This window comes from Vipera berus (genome assembly GCF_964194415.1).
Source record: "Vipera berus genome assembly, chromosome: 1".
In the NCBI taxonomy this organism is placed as follows: domain Eukaryota; kingdom Metazoa; phylum Chordata; class Lepidosauria; order Squamata; family Viperidae; genus Vipera; species Vipera berus.
In genome coordinates this window covers 324,528,598-324,552,571 of record NC_138202.1, presented here as the reverse complement: position 1 = coordinate 324,552,571, position 23,974 = coordinate 324,528,598, and the positions used below count along the sequence as shown (strand labels likewise).

Sequence of the window (23,974 nt, the reverse complement as noted above, 5' to 3'; positions counted from 1 at the left end):
CCATAAAAAGCACATTTGAAGCACTTCATCTGTTTTCCAGGCAGAGATTCCATTATAAAAAAAGAGTAATAATGCAATGTAATAATTGTAAAGATATAAAAGGATTTAGTACTTGAGTGATAGAATCAGTATTTTTCTTGTCATCAATGTTTATTTCTCTCTGTTTAATGCCTTTAAAATGTGAACTATTCCTCATTTCAGTATCTTTTGCTGTGATTTGTATCTGCATTACAATCACACTGTTTAAATGTCACTAAACATGGGATAAATTTGAACTCACAAGAAGGCATAGAAGGTATGCTTTCTATGGTTATGTGCAAAAGAAAACATTGGATGAATGTGTTTAGTGTATATGTGTTAGGTAAGAGAGTGGAAATATATGGAAACATTGTGTGCATCACATGTAGAGCTAAACACAAATTGCCTGTTGAAATTCTTTTAAAAGAATTCTGAGTTAGAGAGTTTTCCTAAATTTCTCCAGAGGAGAAGTTCTCCAATAGTTTCTCATAGGAGGGTATCCACTTATCAATAGCAATATTTTCATTGTTTCTGAGGTTGCTTAAAAAAGTGTCTTCACTCATGATTTAATGGAAATATGGGAGATCTCCTGGGTTCTACATAGCTGGTGAGCTAACTATAGAGTAAAAACCAGAGTACTGGAATAACAAGCAGTGGAAAAACATAGGAGTCTCTTTTCTCAAGAGGATGGTGGTGGTGATGATGATGATGATGATTGTAAGAGATAAAGTATAAATGAAAAGAGATATGAATGTGACCATACTTAATGTGAGTAGTGAGCCATGGCAAGAGTTACAGCAAGAACTTAGTAGTTCTGGAATTGGTCTATTGAATTTTCTCAGAGTCAAGAAGGAGCAAGAGCGCTCATGATTATCACCTCAGTGAATTCAAGGAACATGCTTAACAACTTTCAGAGAAAAATGTTTGCTTGAATTGGGACTTCCATAGGTACAGTAGGTTTGAAGTGCTAACTTGGAAGCTAGTCAAAAAGGAATGCTATTCCTAGCTCCCAAATATTATACAATTCTACTGAACTGATTGTTAATGTTAGATCTGCAGGGGGAAATATTCAGGGACATTTTCACAGTGAAAGTACAGCTCTTGCTGAGTTGCTGTCTGCAGAAAAAAGGTCCAGTACCAATTTCTACAGTCCTTGGCCTTCCTTCTAAGTAAATGAGCTGTGGCAGCAAGAAAGACAAGGCATATTTGCCTTCACTTATTTTTCCTTTTCATGTTTTGCCAAAGGGAGCTAAATACACTGTTTTTAAAATATGGACATTTTTGTCTGTGTGTTTTCTTAGAAAGTATTTTGCCTCATCATTTTACCCTTTTAATGCATCTGCCATTAAAAATTCTAGAGGACAGAAACAAATTCATTGATCATTGGTGTTATCACAGTGATGTTAACTCATACCAACTATATAGATAGATTTTTCTGTATGAAAACTGTCCCTAATCTTGTTTTCAGGTCTTCGAGGGTGCACTCATATTCCTGTAACTGAGTCCATCCACTTTGCTGCTCTTCGTTCTCATCTTCTCTTTCCTTCCACCTTCCCTAGAGAACTTGGTTGCATAATGTAGAGTAAAAGAATCCATTTCTTTCGTATTACTTTCAATTATGCTTCTTCAAGCCAGAAGACAGAATAAGTAGGCAGGCACAAATTGTACTTCTACTTATGTGATGGTTTTATTTATGTTTCTTTTTTTTAATCATTTTCTTAGCCATTTTTTTCCTCTAGGCACTGCTACCTTACCTACTTAGCAATATCATGCAACACATTTGGCTTTTTTTCTTTTAACCTGCCTGCCAGGCACAAGGCAACTAGGGTGCTCATTACTGATCCTTCTGCTTGGACATATGAATAGCCCCTGGCTGCATAATAAAGGGGATGGTGCTTCTTAACTACATGAATAACATTAAAACAAGGCACAACAGTATCCCTTGGGTATCTGTAGCAAGGTGAAATTTCAACAAAATGAGAAAAAAAGTACTTTGTGACTTGCCTGTAACATTGTAGCACAAGTACAAAAAGAACAGTGTTTGTACTTCACAATGCACATTTTGTCATTTGCCATCCTTGGAACATGCATAGAGAATGTGCATATCAAAATTGTAGAAAATATCCCAACCAGTATAATTTCTACATCTTAAATAAATCCTAGAAGTTTAGTAACTTGTGCCTTACTTAGTATCAGTAAGGCACAAGAAAGTGCATAGACTATATTAACACCAAACTCTAAAAACCACTCTACATCAACATTGTTTTGGAAATATTGTGTCTTTACAATATAAGCAGCATCAGCAATATCTGTATGAGGAACCAAATGTGTACATACATATACCTTTGCATTAATGCCTGCCAAATAAAGCACTACATATATAAAATCCATCTTCCATATTAATTACTTCTTAGTTAAATAGTTGTAACTTACTAGGCAGGCAGGTACAGCATTTCCCCATGTGACCAAGTGTTTTAATGCAGTTTTGCCTTCAACACTTCACTCCCAGAATCTAAATCTTGTTTGCAGCAAAGATTGGGAAAAAAGTTGGAGAAAGGCTTATCAAATCACAACTCACAAAACAGTAGGTCAGTTGCAGGTCAGAACTTTTTCCAGGATAAGGAGAATGATCATTTTGAATTGTAATGCTTTGAAGTCAAATTCTTACATTTTCTTGATTAGAAGAAAAACAACAACAGTGGTATGTACATTTGATCAGTACACCCCATCTGCCCATCTACTTTCGATTTGTTTTTCATGTATTTTTACATGATAAGTATATTTTGGGCTGCTTAGATTTTCTCACCAAAAGGGAAGATATTCTTTATTCTTAATATTGAAGGAACATAATAGAGTTCCAGGCCTTCTTTGGCTCATTAAAGTAGCTTTTCTGTAATTAAATTTGATTTTGGATCAAATTCCAGAAGGAAAAGACCAAAACAGAACACTGCTTCTTAGATCCTATCTCTGCTTGTACAGTTTTTTACATGCACATTTTAATGAAATTTCCATATAATGGTAACTCTATTGTTACCCTAAACCAAAACTGAATGGCTTTAAATGATAACTGAACTATCAGTTGTAGAACATCTTACAGTCTTTCAATGATAGTTCTTAACTGTATAACTAAGTTTCTTTTAAAACACATTACAAAGAGAGAGATTTGATGTTAAACAATCTTGATATTGAATTATATTATAAATACCAATGTAATCTAAATACAGAAGCAGTGGATATATTAATATAATTTTTGGTTGACGGTTTTTAAAGTTCTCTTCAAAGTTTAATACTATGCTTTACAATAAAATGTGGTGCCATTCACATATGCCTAAAGTTTTAGCCTTGTGAGAGCCCAACACAAGTGAAAAATCTTAGTCCTTGTGAATTTTGAATCCCTGATTTCAATTAGGGTGGACCTTTGTGCACAGATGTTATAGGCAGGATGGCAAGAATACATCTATTCAAAGGTAGCAGGTTCTACTGTAGTGACTTGATGCACAGTTTGTTATTAAGACATTCAAAAACATCCTCTGAAATGCTCAGCTTTCTTAAAGGATTGTCAGATTTCTTTAAAAATTAGATATTTGGGTTGAAATTTACTTCTGAAACATACATTTACATATAGGCTGAGAAAGAGCCTTATGCACTGAGAATTGAGGTAATGTTTTGGCTCACAGTGTCGATGAAATGGAATATAACCTTAAGTAACCTGGAGATACTCCCTTTTTTCGGGCATTGCAGCTGTAATACAAAAAGTTACAGAGAGTTAGTTGTCGAGACAGCATGGGGACGTTACACCCTCATAATAACACCAATTTTATTCCTACCTGTCTAGTTTAGTGCTGGAGAAGTGAGAACAGGACTCAAATCATAGGAGACTTCTATTTACACTCTTCTAGTATAGTCAATCTGATTGGCTATATAACAGAATTATGTCATCTTGTTCAGTATATAATCACTAAATGGTTAATATGGCTACAGTTCTAGCACATGCTTATAAAGGACTGACCATAGAATGGTTATATCGATACACAGTTTTGCATTGTCAGAATCATATGGTGACAAATAAACGAAAACTGTGCCAGAGAAACATAAAGAAAGTTTCCATGCCTTCTGCTCTCTTGCATTCATGTGCATTTTTTAATCTTCCTGTGATGTTCAATATTGTCCTTTGTGTTGCTAGTTTTTTGAAGTAGAGATTTTGCCACATAAAAGCATGTAAATGCATCTAGTTGCTATAATTTGCATGCACCTGCTTAATTTTTTAAAGGTGTTTTGCTTCTTTTTCTCTGTTTATAAAATGTTATAGGAGCAAGTGGAAGCAAGTAGGAAAGACATGGATGAATACTGAAATAAAAGAGCATCATCAAAATTGAATGGATTTCAAAGCATTTGATTTTGGAGCAGAAAAAGTTGATAAAGTATATGTATTTTATAGTCACATGCCTCTGGGGAAGTTCTTAAATATTTAATAATTTGTGAAAAGAGGTGATTGCTTACAGTGCCAGAGCAATTACATTTTTTGTTTGTTTGTTTTACTTTTTCTGATGAATATGAATAGCAGAGTAAGAAGGTGATTAAAACACATGAATTGCACAATTTGTCATTTCAGTTACTGAAAGAGTTTAGAAGAATCCACAATCTCTAACATTTTTGCTTTGGAATTTGTTTACTTAGAAAAAAATGGTCTTGTTTTTGCTGTCATCTTTCTTAAATATGTTTTAAAATGTCTTTTCTTTTAAATTATTTTTTCCCCTCATGGAGGAAGAATGGGTGACCCCTACTCCAACCTACCCCCAGTAATATTATATATGCCAGGTCAATGAAAATCCTCATAAACTCCTCATGCTCCAAGGCAAGATGGTGATGCTGAACTTAGCCAGTCTCCCGGGAATTAATTCCACCTGTACTCTGTGGTTCCAGTTTGCATGTGATAAGGAAGTCTATGCAATCCACCCAACAAACCTACAGTGTTATGTTTAACTAAGAGATATAGTCAAACATGCACATCCCCATCTTCAGCCTAATCTTACAATTATGGCTGCTGGTAGGAAGCACTGAAATTGTTAATGCTTCTTTGAGGAAGTTTTTCAACATAGAACCAGTGGTGGGATTCAAATATGTGAACAACCGTTCTCTGTGTGGATGCCGCTTCCGGAAGTCCATTCTGGGCGTGGGCAACAAAAAATTAGCTACCGGTTCTGCCAAAGTGGTGCAAACTGGCTGAAATCTACTATGAAAAGTGATACAAGATTGTATAATTAAAAAAAGGAGGATGCAAAAAATTGCATTGAGAAATTGAGAAATTATTCTCAAATAAGTGATTTTCTACTTGTTTTTATACCTGGGAGCTTTTCAAAAGATGCAGCAGTTATATTTATTTATCCAGTTGTTCTACTGTTAACTATTATTATTACTACTAGTACTATTACTTTCTGCTTTTTTCTTTTCAATGTTGCTCCTTTCTACCCTTAGTTTTATCATAATGATTATTCAGAAAAAGAGCATTTTGTTTATCTTTGATGGAAACAAAAATCAATAATTACTTTAGTCTATATTTTTAAATGAACACAGCAAGCTACTCCATTAAGCAGTAAATTCCCAGTTATGAGTCCTTTTTCATAATAATTGAAATAGATAAGAATATTGGAGTGAATTGTTGCCTGAAAGACATGGTAATGCTTTGAATAGATAAAACTACTTAATTGCCAATAATACTACTACAATTTTAAGTGAAGTGGGTCTTATTAAAGCTAAAATCAGCTTGTCCTTCCTAATATTTCAGATTAAGGTCTGTTCTTTCCTTAGTTCAGGTGGTTGGTAAATTTCCATTTGCTACATTGAATAATATCTATTATAACTCCATCTTCTAGCTGTCATATAAAGCAGTATCTGCCTCGTCAATATTATCCAACCCAAGAGTATACTACAATGAAATACTGATTGAGAATTCTAATGTTGATCATATTGTTGGTTCCTGGATTTTATTTGGGAAATTGCAATTCCCACAGAGAGGAAGTGAAAAGTCCATTTGAGCAGATTTCTTTAACAGTGCTCTTCCCTTACCCTTCATGGATGTCTTCTACAGAGAAGAAAATTGTATAGGACTTTTGAGGAAGATCAATGTTACCTATGCTATTCTTCCAAAGATTAAAACTGAGGAGAAAGTATCCTTTCAAAGAGTAAACTAGATAAAGCACTGCAACTGAATATGTAGAGTAATTTTTAAAAATAATATCTAAATAATAATAATAATAATAATAATAATAATAATAATAATAATAATAATAATAATAATAATATCTTCTATTATTTCTGGCTTTTCTTACAGCACCAAGGAAAAATCGGTGTTAAATTTAATGTTGGAACAGATGATATCGCAATTGAAGAAGTCAACGCAATCATTAATGATGGGAAATACCATGTAGTACGTTTTACAAGAAGTGGTGGTAATGCCACATTACAGGTGGACAACTGGCCGGTTATAGAACGCTACCCAGCAGGTGAGAATGTAAATACAATCTGATGGATTTGTGGAATTACAGGGACTTAAAAGGTTTCTTTTTCTTTCTTGCATAGGTATGTAAGATCATTGCTTCTTCAAGATGCCTAATTGTTCTTTTCTGCCATTACAAAAATGTTTTACCAATTATTAAAATAGAAATTTTTGAGTTTTTATTCATAACATTGGACAGATGAATAAAACCAAGGAGTAAAGATGTCAAAATTCTTTGAAACCAAGTTTTAAATAACAATAACAAGGTATTAATGTATTGGTCTGCTTAGAATAATGCAAAGGCTTTGACAAAAATAGCTTAATATGTTGAAAAAACATTTTAAAAAACTGGAATTAAAATGAGTACTGTAAAATGGTACTTATTTTATAAATTACTATTAAACAGAAATTGTGAAGTAGCAAAATATATTACAGCACTAATTTAAAGAAAAATGGGATTAATTTTATAAACATTTGCTAGTTGTGGTTCACCAGCTGCTTATTTTAAGCTGTCTCATCAAACCTGTCCAACATATGGTTTGTTGCCCCCAAAATATTTTTTTTGTTTCTCATTAGATGAGCTGTGTTATAATCTCAGCAGATCATGAATTACATTAAATATTTTTAATTGGCCAAGCCAACAAACAGCCTTATGCCTTGCACAAATCCACAAAGTTGTACGCTTAATCATATGAAAATGATGCGACTCTTCTGCAATATCATAAATTGAACAAAATGAATTTTAGGAGAAATAGATACAAAAATGTACATATTTTATGTAGTGTCTAACATAACAATACTTGATGCAAAATGAAAATAAAGAAAACTTGAGTGAGATAAAATATAATGGTTTCATTTCAAGCATTTCTATAATTCTTTTTATAATCAGGATGCTCTGATGTCACTGAGAGATTTTAACAAGATGAAACTAAAGTTCCCTTTCAACATTTTATAGCAAAGGAATCATGCTTTGTAGTCTTACAGCCAGTTTGGGCTGGACATTGCTATTCTTGACTTCCAGTCATATGTGATAAGAGTCTATATAAAGGAAAAGTTGCTACTTCACCTGTCTTCTATACTCTGAGACCAATTAGCAACTTCATGATTTTTTTCTGGTACTAATGTCAGTTTCCAGTTAATAAGCTGTGATCCTTTGAATTAATGAGTGGCAAGAATGGAGTCTTGTGTAGACTTTTGAAGTTTTCCAGTGTTTAGAATAATAACAATGGAACTTCTACTTATTTTTAAAATCAGCATCTGAGCCCCAATTTTTAGTTCTCTGGTAAAGGATGTGAGTTTAAGAAGCCATTATCCAGGGAAGCATTTCCTTTGCCAGTCCTTTTTGTGAAAAATTCTTACTTTAAGTTGTTGGCTGGCCTTCATGACAATTAAAAGAGTATATTCTTGACTATACTTGCTTAATTTTAGTGTCTGTAGATTAACTTATGTTTTTATCTCTTGCTATTAGTTTATTATCTTATTTGTTATCTTAATTTCTTATATACTGCATGCAATTTGGGGAGCGAGGTTGAGCTTTTTAAAATTAAACTTTCAGTCTACTTTGATTTTTAATGCTCAAAAGCAAGCTTAAATCTGTAGAACAATAAATAGCTCTATGCTGCAGAAAGGCATTTGGATTTACCATTATGTCCGTTCCTGTATTCTTCTCCTCCCCCAGAAAAAGAAAACTCTGGAAACGTTTCATAAAATGTTAAACAAGTGTTCACAGTCTTTCTGTTGATTTTAATAGTTCTTTGTACACTGCAGGGCCTAATTAAAGCTATAGTTTCAGTCATAACTCAGAATTCCCTTGTGCATCTTCTTGCTCAGCTCAGGCCAGTTGTTCTCAATCTTTAATTTTCTTTAAGCTTTTATCAATATCATGATGGTGCCTTTGTAATGGAACAGCAAAAATTGGTGTTTTGTTTTGTTTTTGCACTTTGTCTTGATTTAACTCTGCTATTATAACACCTGTTTTGTTTTTGTCTTTCTTGCCTAATCTATAAGCCATATTTTTGCATCTGGACCCTATTTTTTAATTGGGCATGTATTTAATTACCTTTTATCTTTTCTAAATTTCTGTGTTTTATTCTTGCCCTGTACACCGCCCTGAGTCCTTCGGGAGAAGGGCAGTATAGAAATATTAATAAATTAAAATTAAATTAAATTCAGTCAGGTTTCAAGCCCAGATATGGGATCAAAACTCCATTGGTCACATCCATCCTTGGTCTTCTTGATCTGTCAATGGATTTCAAATCATGGCATCCTTTTAGGTCGACTTAAGGAGTTGGGGGTGAGTAGTACAGTTTTGTGCTGGTTCACCTCCATCCTCCAAGGCCGGTCCCAATCAATATTAATAGGTCCAGCTCACAACCCCTCCTTTGTGGGCTGCCACAGGGCTCAGGGCTCTCTCTGCTTCTTTTTAACATCTACATGAAACTGCTTGGCAAGGACATCCATCACCATGAAATGAGGTATCACCAATAAGCTGATGATACCTTGCTATATATTTTCATCCTGGCTGAAGAGGATGGATGCAGTGAACATCCTTTCACAGTGCCAGGAGGCTGTGGGAGTCCAGATTGGAAATAACACACTTCAACTGAACTCTAGTAAGACACTAGAGTTATTTAGGAATATTGGTCCTATATAGGGTTGCACTACCTCAGACCCGGTACCTAACTTGGGGGTAATCCTCTTGGATTCACAGCTTAGTTTTTTATATATATAATGTTGTTTATTATAAAGTTGTTTTACAATTTCAAAACTTTTAATTCTAAATTATGCTAATTTTAATGTTTAATTTTACTGATTATATTGTACACCAACCAGAGTGAGGGAGATGGGCGGTTAAGAAATATAAAATAAAAATAAATACCACCAGACCACTGACATGGTAGGCAAGAACAATATTTTTATCCATTTTGGAGTGGCTTATGGTTTGTTTGTATATGCAAGCAGTGGCCTACATATTGCAATGGTGATTGTGTGGTCTGTACTAAGTGCCTTGAGCTGACACAGAAAATTCTAAATGTTTCCCACTGCATTACAGTAGAATTCTGCTGTTATCTATTCTTCCTTTTCCTTCCCTTCCTATTCACAGTTAACTTAATGGCCAACATTTCCATGGATTGTTGTGATTTTTTGACTCATTTGTCAGTGATTCCCTCCCCCTTTTAAAAAAAACAAAACAAAACAAAACTGCTGCTACCAGGGGGGAAAATGTAAAATTGATTCTCATATGGGCAAATTCCTGTTTCTGGATTGTCCTTAGTTGAGAAAATTGTGATTGTTCCATTAGGGCAAGGCTGTTGGAAGAAAACAGCTGTTCCACATTTGGATCAGTGGCTGAAGCCAATTTCCTTTTATCCCCTTTTTTCTTGTATTTCCAGGCAGGCTAAAACTGACTCTTTTTACAGGGATGTTTGAAATTCAGTAAAGAGTACTGTGGTACTATTTCATATTCTCAGCACTCAACTGAGAAACTCAGAACTTAGATCAGGCTTCTCCAAACTGGATTCTCTTGTAATTTTTTAATGTCCCTGACTTCTATAAACTCCAGCGAACCTGACTAGTGATCAGGAATAAAGGGAGTTTTAGTTAAATCCTCTGGTGGATCTAAGTTAGAGAAAGCTAGATATTAAGCTTTGAAAGAGAAAAGTTTGTTTCTCTGAAGGCAGTCAGGTATTTGTTTTTGAATGAATGAATGAATGAATGAATGAGAGTCACATTGGCAAGGAATTCTATTACACAAATACTGCAGAGCAGATCTAATATTTTTCCTTAGATTTCATTACCTGGTGCAATATTTTAAACCAAGCTATAAATTTTGGAAATATAATTAATGCTTATTAGCATGACCACAGGGACGCGGTGGCTCAGTGGGTTAGGACGCTGAGCTTGTCGATCAGAAGGTCGGCAGTTTGGCGGGTCGAATCCCGAGTGCCGCGTAGCAGAGTGAGCGCCTGTTACTCGTCCCAGCTTCTGCCAACCTAGCAGTTCGAAAGCACGTAAAAATGCAAGTAGAAAAATAGGGACCACTATGGTGGGAAGGTAACAGCGTTCCTTGCGCCTTTGGTGTCTAGTCATGCCGGCCACATGACCACGGAGATGTCCTTGGACAAGCGCTGGCTCTTCGGCTTTGAAACGGAGATGAGCACCGGCCCCTAGAGTCGGAAACGACTAGCACGCATGTGCGGGGGAAACTTTACCTTTACCTTTTTTTAGCATGACCACAGTGTGTTTTAGGTGCCTATTTAAAAAACACACTTATTACCGTGGCATCTGCTTTTTAACTTATCTACTGTACCTGCATCTGGATTTAATTAAACATTCACAAGATCATCAGGTTAATTAAGAAGTCTTCATCTGAACTATGCAGTTGATCCCTTCTTCTCTGCGATGAAAGAAATCAGTGACTTCCTGTGATACTTCAGCCTGATTAATTCTCTGTCCAGGCAAGCAACCTAGATGTTTTCACTTACTTGTCCATTCAAAATTATTTGTTACTAGTATGAATTTAATAATTCAGAAAAGTTTGGTTTTCATTATGCACAGGTTTTGATTTGTCTGTGTGTATTTTTCCTTCCGAATTGTATTACCATATTTGTTTATTATTTTTAATTAATTGTCACTCATTTTTCCTTAACAAGAAAAAGTCAATTTCTATGTTTGTTGATACATATAAAGCTCTTTGGCACTTCTGCATAATTCAAATGGGAATAAGAAAATCATATATACCAGAGGTCCCCAACCTTTTGGACACCAGGGACCGGTTCCATGGAGAAGAGTTTTTCCACAGACTGGAGAGTGCATGGGTTTGAGTGCTGCTTGCATCCCGCAAGTGGGGCTTTTCTTGTTTGTATGGACCAGTTGTTGGCATGCTGTGGCCCGGTACCAGTACAACATACCTAATCCTCCTTCTTCCTCCTATTTTCCCCACAACATCCCTATGAGGTGAATTGGACTGAGAGTGATTGGCCCAAAGTAACCCAGCTGGTTTTTCATGTCTAAGGCAAGACTAGAACTCAGCCTTCTGGCTTCTAGCTTGCAGCCTTAACCACTAGACCAAACTGTCTCTGACATATTTCATACAAATAAGAGAAAATATTGATTTAATATTTAATTTAATGTTGATTTAATATTGACTGCATAAAAAAAGAAAAAATGTACTCAATAAATATTGCATCCCTGATGTGTGTGTGTGTATGCAGTGGCTCAGTGGGATAGGACACTGAGCTTGTCAATCAGATGGTCGGCAGTTTGGCAGGTCGAATCCCGAGTGCCACGTAACAGAGTGAGCGCCTGTTACTTGTCCCAGCTTCTGCCAACCTAGCAGTTTGAAAGCATGTAAAAATGCAAGTAGAAAAATAGGGACCACTACGGGGGGAAGGTAACAGCGTTCCGTGTGCCTTTGGCATCTAGTCATGCCAGGCCACATGACCACGGAGACGTCCTCAGACAAGCGCTGGCTTTTCAGCTTTGAAACGGAGATGAGCACCGGTCCCTAGAGTTGGAAACGGCTAGCACGCATGTGCGGGGAGAGAGAATGTTTTTGGTGTGTGTGTATGTTTGATTATGATTATTTCAACTATCCATCATTTCATTGTAGTATAGCTAAGGAAATGTAAAGAAGATCTCTAATTTGGACCACATAATTGACAGTATTTTTTTTCCTTATTATTCCACTAAGAGTTAAAACTGATACAAAGCCAGCCATCACTTCAGATTTTTTGAGATCTTTTAATCTCCTTTGACTTTTTATCAAGCAATAACAAATCCATAATCTTATCTCATCAATATTTTTAATATTTCTCAAGTCTGTATTTTGTTTTCTTGTTTTAATTAGACAAATAAATATTCTTAATTTGTGATTTTTTTGCATATTTGTGAGCTTTCTCTTTTGCCCTTTTTATCTTTAAGATAAGTAAGGAGGAAAATCTTATAATTGCTTACTTTTGCAATTAGAGAAATATTTTAATGAAATGTGTGATGCACTTACTAATATTTCACTGACAGTTTCAGCATTATTTAACACACTGACACAGTGCTAGAGGATGTCATGACCTGTGCTTTTGAGAGATGATAAAAAGAAGGAACTTGACAAACTTGATCATTGGGTGCTGTCTAACAAAATGAAATTTAATAGTGAAAAAAGTAAGGTTCTACATTTAGGCAAGAAAAAACAAATGCACAGATATAGTATAGGTGGTACCTTGCTCAATGGTAGTAACTGTGAGAGGGATCTTGGAGTCCTAGTGGACAATCACTTAAATATGAGCCAGCAGTGTGCTGCAGCTGCCAAAAAAGCCAACACAGTGCTGGGCTGCATTAACAGAGGGATAGAATCAAGATCACATGAAGTATTAATATCACTTTACAATGCCTTGGTAAGGCCACACTTGGAATACTGCATCCAGTTTTGGTCACCACGATGTAAAAAACATGTTGAAATTCTGTAAAGAGTGCAGAGAAGAGCAACAAAGATGATTAGGGGACTGGAGGCCAAAACATATAAGGAATGTTTCCTGGAATTGGGTATGTCTAGTTTAATGAAGAGAAGGACGAGGGGGTGACATGATAGCAGTGTTCCAATATCTCGGGTTGCCACAAAGAAGAGGGAGTCAAGTTATTCTCCAAAGCAGTTGAAGGCAGGACAAGAAACAACAGATGGAATCTAACCAAAGAGAGAAGCAATCTAGAACTAAGGAGAAATTTCCTGACAGTTAGAACAATTAATCAGTGGAACAACCTGCCTCCAGAACCTGTGAATGCTCCAACACTGGAAGTTTTTAAAAAGAGATGTTATCAGAACTTAAAGGATCTTTAAGCAGTTTTCAATGTTTGTACAGTATGCAAAGTGTAGAATAGTATAATATTTTACTGCTTTATTTGGACAGTAGGTTGCAAGATTTGTCTCTGATGGGATTTCCTATAATTGAAGGAACAGATAAAGTGATGTAGCTATTTTTATTTTTCAAAACAATAGTATATATTGTTAAAAATCAAGCCTGTAGCATATTTTAATTACTCATCTGAAACATATAATAATTACTTAGTTTTGAATAAAGGTGAGAAATGAAAAGAGATACACAGAGGTTGAAGCTTTGGTTTATCAGCAACTCAGAATCTTTCAGAAATATATTTTGAACTTCCGTAACTACTTTCAGGTCAAACTTCCTTTTTTTGATTTAAATATATTTGTGTAATTTATTTAAATCAACTTATATAGTCACCCAAAATCAAGAAAATAAAAACAGTAGTAATAAGAATAAGAGCAACTCAGTCCAAACATCCACAGACATATATTGAAAAAAATGGTAGGCTCACTTTTAAACCCATGTAGAGGGAGCATCCAAGTCTTTAAAGAAGGAAGTGGGTTTTTTTTTTTAATGAAGTGCCAGCAAGGATGCCAAATGAATCTCAGGAACTATAATCTGCAAAATTCAGGTGCCTCTCCTGGGCCTTGTTATATAACACTGTTTAATAGATGAGGTCCAAAGTGTGCCCTGCTGAATCTGGTGTGAAGATAGAAACATTTGGACAAAGGTGGTCCTGCAAATACGTTGCTTCCATGCTGTGAATAGCAGTGGTAACCAGCAGCTTTAATTTGCACCCAAATTGCAAATCAGTGCAGCTCAGAGATTAATGGTGTAATATAAGCGCACTGAGAGGCACTAATAACTTGCCCATTGCATTGCATTTGGGACCAGCTACAGATTTCAAGTTTTCATGTATTCATTGAATGGATGTGGTGAGGAATAGGGATCCATCATCATCCTTGCCTGTGATATTCTGGACTCCTTACATTTCTAATTTTCAGATTTGTAATGTAAATAGTGTCCCTCTGATGGGCCATTCCTGTTCCCCTGAAAATATTTCTGTGTGACAGATACGTTACTTGACTAGGCAACATCATAAGTCAGTTAACTGGGATTAACACCAGACAAATAAATCAAGCAGAAAACAATATTTTAATCAAGGAAGTATTAAAGAGAAAGCCACACCACTATCACCACTAGCGGGGTCATTAACACTGATGATGTTACTTAGTCCAGTAATGAATTGTCTGTGAACAAACAATCATGCTCAGAGAGCACCTAGGATTCCACAGTTCAACATGTATTTTCTTCTGTTGATAGATATGTGTTTTTGCTTGTAGTCATTTATTTTTAGATGTAGTAATCCAGTGCATAATCATTTTGCTGCAATAAATAAATATGAGCCAAGGGCTTTATTGTTTCTTTTATTTATTTATTTTTCACTTTTATCTACATAGAACTTCTCCTAACAAAAATTGAACCATAGCTCAAAATACATTGACTGCAGAATGATCTTTTGGAATAAACTTCCCAAGTAATAATAACTTATTTCTGCACTCAGTTCTGAGAAGTTGTTGTTTTCACTTTATTTATTGATTATTATTTTTTTAGCTTTCTGAAAATTGATAATCTAATTCAACAAATTTTGACTATAACTCTTTCTGGTTGTTTTTGTTAACAACACTTTCTTCTTTGTTATTCTTATTCTTTTACCTTTCCTAGACTCTAATCTCCAACCTTGGATTCTTTTTAAACAGTCATCTATCTCTTCTCTGCTTTTTTCTTTGCAATTCTTCCATCTTGTTTTTGAAAAGATTAAATGAGAATTCACTGTGGTTGAGACCCAGTCTATCTATTGAAGATCAGCATCTTAAAATGGTTCTACTCCCATCTTGTGTTAACTTAAAAAAGTAAAGGTAAAGGTTCCCCCGCACATGCATGCTAGTTGTTTCCAACTCTAGGGGCCAGTGCTCATCTCCGTTTCAAAGCCAAAGAGTCAGCGCTTGTCCAAGGACGTCGCCGTGGTCATGTGACCGGCATGACTAGACGCCAAAGGTGCACGGAACACTGTTACCTTCCCACCATAGTGGTCCCTATTTTTCTACTTGCATTTTTACATGCTTTCAAACTGCTAGGTTGACAGAAGCTGGGACAAGTAACAGGTGCTCACTCTGTTACGCGGCACTCGGGATTCGACCCGCCAAACTGCCGACCATCTGATCGACAAGCTTAGCGTCCTAACCCACTGAGCCACCGCATCCCTTTGTGTTAACTTAGACATCTGAATTGCAAATCTAGTTTCAAAATAACTCCTATGAAGATTAACCAGAGGTTTGAAGTTGCTAGTTGTAAATTAACATCTGCACAGTAAACTGAGAAGGAAACATATTATTTTCCACGTGAATAAGAAGCAGCACATTTCTATTTAAGATAGAACAGTGATTTTCAAATTTACATTGATATAATCCTGTTTCATTATCTTGATTGGTGACATATAAATTGTCATCATGGCTCCCTAAGAGGCTGTTCTCTTTTCACAATTAGTGGTGGAGCAGTGGGCTAATGCCTCCTTAAAGTAACACCAGCTGCCTGCAATTAGTGCAGGTTCGCATCCCACCAGGCTCAAGGTTGACTCAGCCTTCCATCCTTCCGAGGTAGGTAAAATGAGGACCCAGATTGTTGGGGGCAATTAAGCTGACTTTGTAATAATGCCGCTTGGGGAGGGGGCAAAAGCCCTAATAAGCAGGCATATACATAGAATGAAGGCTACTGCTAAGCTTGTAAGCCGCCCTGAGTCTTCGGAGAAGGGCGGGATATAAATGGAATTAAAATAAATAATAATAATAATAATAATTGTTGTTTCAGGACAAATCTAGACATTTTTATAGCCTAAAGTAAAAAGTAAACTGGTGATTAGGTTTGGCTCAGTTTAGACAAGAGTACCTGAAACAAGGCAAGGAATTTATAATTCCTTTATATGGTGAACAGAAAAAAAGCCTTTATATACATTTATATCCCCACCTCCCAGTATAGTTTTGGAAAGCTTTTCCCAAGCAGCAGGCCTAGTGCCTATCTGCCACATTTTTAATGCCAAGATAATGATCATCTTATGAGTTATGATATGAATGTTTTTAACTTGCAACTGCTTAGCTCATTATCCCATTTTTATGTCCCTAGGATTAATTTTTCTTTAAAAAAAAGTGTTGTTTTATTGTGTTTTCTTTGCTTTGGACTTTTATTACAAACTGCCATGAGTTATTTTGGCCAACTATGTAGTGTTTGTTTTATAGTAAGTATGCATTTAATGTTTTAATCTTTGTCAGCTGCCCACAGTTGCATTTGTGAGATGGGTAACTATAGCAATAGATTTAAGTATCTATTTGCTTACTGTCTGTATGACTGACGTCAATATTTATCACACACTCAGTTAGGTGCAAGGTGGGATATAACCCAGAAAAGCATTTTTGACAATCAAGAAGAGTAGAACACCCCAAACTACCAACCAACCTCGATATAGATCATGTCAAGTCCTTACTGGTTTCTCTTACTGTGTATGTCAACTGAGCAGCAACAGCACAGATTCTGAACATTGCACTGTTGCTTCTAAACCACAGCAGAAATTTGTGTTATGCTGGATGCTAGCACAAATATTCTCTTAAGCTTTTCTATCAGCCTGCTTTTCTCTGCTGTGTCATTGTGGTGATGCATTTTGTTTCCATTATGTCCTAAAGCAGCCCTGAGGTTGTTCAGAGTCCTCCAAAAAGCAACATAAATGTGCTGCTGACTTGAGCCTTTGAGCCAGACAATTTGCTATTTCTGATATGAAACAAGCAAAATTAATTTCTGGGAAACAGCATTGATTTTTGAAATGTCTTTGAGCCACAAGGTGGGTCCCCCCCCCTCTCTCTCTCTGGGTTGTTTTTTTTAACAAATTTTTAAAAAATGGTCACATTTGTCTCTGGCAGTATCTATTTGCTAGCACTGTGAGTTGTGACAGTACAATAGAACTTCATGTCTTCAGGACAAAAGTTTCTATTTAGCTAACTAATTCAGAAAGAGTCGCTATAATTCATACTGGAAATGGAAAAAGTGACAATCTTGTCTGGCCTAGATAAAAAAATTGAGAGGCACAACCTAAGTAATTCAGATAGCTGAGAAGATATTAATCTCTTTCTTGCACCTACTTACATTGTTAAAAGATTTTTTTTCCCCTAGCCTGACTGCTGGGTATTTTATGTTTGCATTTTATTTATGCCTTGAAAAAGTTGGCCTTTTCCCATATACATTTGAGGGGGGGGGGGGAAATCCACCTATCCTGTATCCAATTCTGTCCCCAGTTCTATTGAATTTATAATCTACTTGTAATAGTCACATCTCCACAAATGGATGCATAATTATGCCTTTGCAATCAAAATTATTTTCCACAAAGAAAATTACTTGTGATGCTAGAAATGAACAAAAGCAGAAATAACTTTAAATGGGCCTTGCAATAAATTTTTTCAAAGTGAAAAGTGTTAGGTATTAGCCATTCTATTCTCTCCCTCAGTTAATAATTGAAATGTTTAATTCATTAATACATCAAATCATGATTATCCTGTGTTGAATGATCAATTTTACCTCCCTTCCAAATCATAAATCAAGCCACATTTGGTGTTGTTTTTCAAGAAGCTGCCCACGTTTGAGCAGAAGAATATAGCAGCCCTATATGCCAAGACTGGATACAGACCACAACCAAGTATGCCCCTGTTTCTTCAAAGGAGTTCTTCATGAGATAGAAGGACAGAATAGACATATCATAGATTCACATTAAACTTCTTCTACCCCTATAAAGTGAGAGCATTGTTTTGTTTTGTTTCCTTTTATTTTGATGAACTGGAAACCAAGATACCATGAATTCTAGACCTCACTTATCACAGAAGCTGGTTTTGTGACTAACCTATCACTCAGTCTCTCAATTCAACCCACCTCATGAGTAGTGGTTATGGAGAAGGAAGAAGCATTATATATGCTGTACAAAAAATAAAGGTAAGAAATGAATCAAATAAATAAACCAATGAGAATGAGATCTCCAAATGTATTAATTACAGTGCTCTGCCTCTTTTACAAAAAAAGCAGCAGTTGTACCTTAAAATGAAAACCCATGGAAGGTGAGAGTTATGGGAGTTGGTGTCCCAACATATCAGAATGGAACCAAGTTGGGGATGGCTGTCATAGAGGCAAGTTTTAATGGAACTGTTCTTTTGAGCCACTGTCGCACTGTATCCTACTCCTTGAGCACAGTTTCATTTTCACTGTTCTCCTCTACTGCATGCTCTCTCTCTCTCTCTCTCTCTCACACACACACACACATACACATTAAAGAAGACACTATCTTGTATTCATCGAAATACAGAATCAGTGCTTACCTTTCTTTCCACTCATTTGTGATCGGTATTTCACAAAGTATTAAAGAGTCGATGTCATTAGATTTGGAGTTCTAACACCCATTTTTTTTCATTGGTTCATGCCATAGTCCATACAAACTTCATAATCTCTCAAAGGGTTTGTGTTGTTCTTTGGACTGAAGCAAAAAAGGAAATATGTCAGCACCTCTTCCAATGGGAAATATATCAATTCAGTGAGTCTCTCTTGAGCATCTTCCCCATAATGGTATTTGGTATTTATATACAATGATCTGGATGCAGTTTTCTCTGAAAGAATTGAATATATCCTTGACTCTTCTGAAAACAGGACTATTGGGTTTGCTACATCTATCCAAAAGTCCATTTTCAGTTTATGTAGGCATGCAGCCTATTAGCATGCTTGTGCTACAAATGCATACTTTGCTTTGCTGGATAACAGGATGCCTAATTGATCTTTGCTTGTCCAACTAATCTCACCATCCTCCTGCAGGAACAGTTGGCTGTTTATGGACTCACAATCATCCTTGCCTTCTGCTCAGTCTGCTTCTTTGTAGCCTACCAGCTAAGGTTTTCAGCTTGTTAGTGATCTGAGATTTAAGTATGTAACGCACTTTTTAAAAGTGGGAAATATATCCTGAACCAAACCTCCCCCATCTATTTTATAGTGTTTAAAATAATTAAATGACAAAGAAAATGAAATAGTGGGGAGGGGGAGAAAAAAAATCTAGTAATAACTATTGATAGTGATATAAAATTACAGCCCTTCAGCTTATCATTAAATTTAGACCAGACATTTTCTTATTATTAGAACACAAAGAATTTTTGTGCCCCGAGGTACAGCGTTTGCCTGTTTTTGTGCCCCAAGGCGTGATGGCATTCCATTTTCACACCCTAAGGTGTGACATCGGCCCGTTTTTGCACTGCATAGTGCACCATCCTGTTTTCATGCCCCACGGCACTAGCACAAGTGGGGGGATGTGCACACAGTTGGGGACCCCTGACCTATACCATCAGGTCCTTTGCTTGCTGTTTGCAATAAATTCACCCCTATTATTTGTTCATAGTACTTGAGGCTTTTTAAAAGTCTACTGCTTACTAAAGTCACACATTCTTATTCTTTTTTCTTCTACATTACTCGACTGCTTTCACTGAACAACTACCAAAATCTGTGTATCTTACGTAATCACCTATGAATAGAAAATTATTTCTGTTTTCACCTGATGTGGTGATGGTATTGACTCAGAAATCTCAGCATGCACTATTTCAGTGGTTTCTTTGCCTCTTTTTTCCCCTCTTCACATTTTATTGGCTTAGTGCCTTTGGCTTTTCTATAATGTGCACACATTGACTGATTTACACATGGCTGAAACTTTAGTCCTTTGACTAAGCCTTCCAATTTACAAACAACATCTGGGACTCTTGTTTCATTATCTGGTGCCATTTGGTTACATAATTTTTGTAGTCCTATTCTTCTGGTTCCCTTACTTTTCATAGTCTAATTCAAACTGTCAGTTTTTTTAGGGGGTGCTTTTTATCAGCAATTCTGCATTCTAGATTACTTAACAATTATTCTGGTTAAATATTACATTGCATTCTTTCTCTGTGATATATTTTACTAACTCCTGATCTGGGACATGTAAGACATTCTTAATCACCTTTCTTTTTACTAATATATAACCAAGTCTTACAGAGTCTTTGTTTATTTGTCAAGCAAATGGTAGATTCAATTCAATAGGTGAGCTTTTTGTTCTGTTTAATGAAGTTAAAAGTTGCAGCAGGATCAAAACAAATGCCATCTAGTGGCCTGTATGTTCTTACACTCATTACTGTATTATTTTCCTGGTAGACTTTTGTTTTAAAATGCAGTCTAATAGGTTATCTTGTCTTTCCTAGGACCATTGGTTTTCAGATAGCCCAAGGCACTGCAAATGAAGCATTTCCTTTCTCTTTTCATGCCCTTACAAGAAGATTCTTGACTGAGAACATTTTAAGAGTTATGCAGGTTTCCCATTAGAGTTATGCTGATAACTCTAAAATAAATGCTAAAAATAAAAGTGTTTTTTTCACTCTTGCAAGCAATTTATTATGAAATTTATATCTATTTTCTCTTTGTGCTGCATGTAAAAGTTTGGTAATGTCTAGGTAATAATTTTAAAATGAAGGTGACCAACATTTATTCTACTGTAGTATAGGTTTTTGGGGTTGCTAGTTTGTTTTTCAACTGACTGGCAATATATTTAATTTGATTAATATGGAGATTTAGATTCACCCTCTAGATATTTGTTACACAAATTGCTAAAAGGTCTATTTTCACATAAGTCTGGGAAGATTTTCCAAATATGTTTGGCTTGATTTAATCTCTTAAATGTCCAATGATGAAGTTACTTGCAGACAGGCAGATCATTCCAGGTGTTTGCTCCTTGCAGCATCCCAGGGTCTTTGCTATTGCCTGCTTTTGTGGGTCTTTCTCCACTGCAAAGGTAATTCCTTGAGTCTTCAGGAACATTGTCTTTTTGAATGACCAGAGAATTCTGGTTCTTCCAGATGAAACATTCTTGATTCTAAGACATCAAGATTAATGTACAGTATTCAGTATTTAATTGTAAAGTGTGGGAAGGTGTTTGCTGTAAATTATACTAAAGACCTCTCTATAAAGTTTTATTTTTTCACTCTGCCTCCTGCTTGATTTGCTGGTATCGGCATTTCTGAATGTTTGTTCTGTCATTTTTAACTTCTGTTTGGAACATTCATGCTTGCCCTTTCCAATAAGAAAGTGTCTTGTTCTAGAGAAGGCACAATAATCTTGGCAAAGCAGGAATGCAGTGTGTCTTGTCTGTCCAGAAGCAACATATACAAGACTTTCTGATTTAATTCAGTACATTTATAAACCCAAGAAGAAATGTTCTTTATCTGATGCTACCTTTCAGAACCCGGTATCCTGTAGATGTACCTGAAGTACAGTTCTGAGCATTCTCACTGCTTAGCTGTGCTAGCTGGAAGTCTTGAAAAGAAGACTGACTTAAAGGAACTCAGCAAAACATTTTTTCCTGAAACTTCAAAATAAAGAGCCAAAAACATGGGAGGTTCATTAACATCAAAAAAAAAAACACAAAAGAAAATCACTGCAGTCTTCCAAAAATATTTAACTGCAGAACAAATAGCTTGCATGTTATAGTTGTAAGATTTGTTTCATTCAAACAGTATTGGCAAAAACATTCATGGAAAATATCACACCAAAGCATATAACTGATTGCCATACAAGAAGTTAGGTCATGAACCATCCACATTAGAATTGTCTACACTGGCTGTAGTTCCTGTATTCTTCAAGGTCTCTAGCATTTATCTGCACAGACATTTACTAAAGATTTGAAAGGACTACACTGAGATGCTAGAAAAATGAGCCCAGAATTCTAAAAATGGATTTCACTGTTGCATAAGAGAATAAGAGCAGTTGGGACAATCACATTTCTTATCAATACACAGGAATAGAGAGCCTGGAAATCAAAGACCACAAGTAACATGATGCTTGCTGTCCTTCCATCACATTTTAAGCATCACTCTGGAGGATTAAGCTGCTGTTCTTGTATTCAAAGAGGTCTAGCTAAGTGCTTTATTCTTTGCTTAATATTTATTCTAACACTGCATCAAAATGGGCTGTGAATACTTCACCCTTAGCCTCTTTTGACCATTGATCTGAATGTTGCACAGTTCCTTTTTGGGGTATAATACTTTATGCTGATCTGTAGAAATGACTTGTGAGCATTTCCAATAGGAAAAATGGGCAGAATCTTTTTCTCTTTATCTTTCCTTCTATTGATCTGTTGCCAGTAACTTCATTTGGAGTTTTCTCTAGGAATCAATAATGGGATGCAGACCATTTTGCAAATCCTACAAGTTCATTAAACTGAGGAGCTCATTAATATTTACATTGCTTACCTTGCATCATTTAGTTTTAAAGGCAGTCATTTCAAAGCTGGTTATTTTTCTTTTAGTTGATTATAATTAGCAGCAAACACTTGGAATGAAGCAGCTTTTATTTTACTAATAGTTAAGGGGCAATATACCTCTATGTTAATAAAGTTTTCACTTTATTTACATAGCTATGTATTACCGAAGCTATCTGAAATCTATAAAACTGCTGTAGTGCAATACAGTATTTTCATGCAATTTCTTGTATTGTGAGAAAAGTCAACTAATTTCCATAAACAAAATAGATTTGCAAATTGTGTCAGGAGTTCAAATTGTGTTGAAAGATCGTTCATTCCTCTTTGTTAAGTATTACAAAGGAATTGTAGCTTTTGTTCTGAACAATGGGATCTGCATTCATAAATAGTTTTCTTAAGAGAAAAAAGTAGTTCAGTGTCATTTTTGTTAGTCCATATTGGAAAGAAAGAAAAAAAGAGGAGAGAAGAAAGGAAAGGAAAGGAAAGGAAAGGAAAGGAAAGGAAAGGAAAGGAAAGGAAAGGAAAGGAAAGGAAAGGAAAGGAAAGGAAAGGAAAGGAAAGGAAAGGAAAGGACGAGCTAGCTTTGGTGTTAAGCAATTGAGGGTGATTGTCTAGGCAGTGTTTTTGCTTCATTAGTATGTTGTGTTCTCCTACCCAGGGAAAGAAAAGAGAGAGGAAACACACAATAAGATGTGTGTTGATCTGAAGTCAGTAAGTGCTTATTTATTTATTTATTTTTACATAGTACTTATATTGTGGATAGCTCTTTCACTTGTTAGAGGAGAAAATTACCAGTAGACCATAGAGGAAAGAAAAATGTGTAATTGTGAAAAATATTATTTCATTAGAAAAAGGTAAAGGTAAAGGTTTCCCCGCACATGCGTGCTAGTCGTTTCCGACTCTAGGGGCCGGTGCTCATCTCCGTTTCAAAGCCGAAGAGCCAGCGCTTGTCCGAGGACGTCTCCGTGGTCATGTGGCCGGCATGACTAGACGCCAAAGGCGCACGGAACGCTGTTACCTTCCCACCGTAGTGGTCCCTATTTTTCTACTTGCATTTTTACGTGCTTTCGAACTGCTAGGTGGGCAGAAGCTGGGACGAGTAACAGGCGCTCACTCTGTTACGCGGCACTCGGGATTCGACCCGCCAAACTGCCGACCTTCCGATCGACAAGCTCAGCGTCCTAACCCACTGAGCCACCGCGTCCCGGTTTCATTAGAAAATGTGCATGCTAATATTAAACATAGGAATATTCCTTAATGCCTACATTAGTTAAAAAGTGTTTAAAAGGTACA

General features: G+C 36.0%; 1 protein-coding gene across 23 annotated transcripts in view; it reads left to right on the top strand.

Annotated features, from left to right (window-relative positions):
* The window catches only part of NRXN1 (neurexin 1), a gene marked incomplete at its 5' end in the record, with an annotated part of 953,418 nt that overhangs the window by 802,378 nt on the left and 127,066 nt on the right, over nt 1–23,974 (top strand). For all 23 annotated transcript variants that reach the window (XM_081315130.1, XM_081315141.1, XM_081315140.1 and 20 more), the window contains one exon: nt 6,350–6,521. In XM_081315130.1, the coding sequence (XP_081171256.1) occupies nt 6,350–6,521 (172 nt within the window). The remainder of the gene's footprint in view (nt 1–6,349; nt 6,522–23,974) is intronic.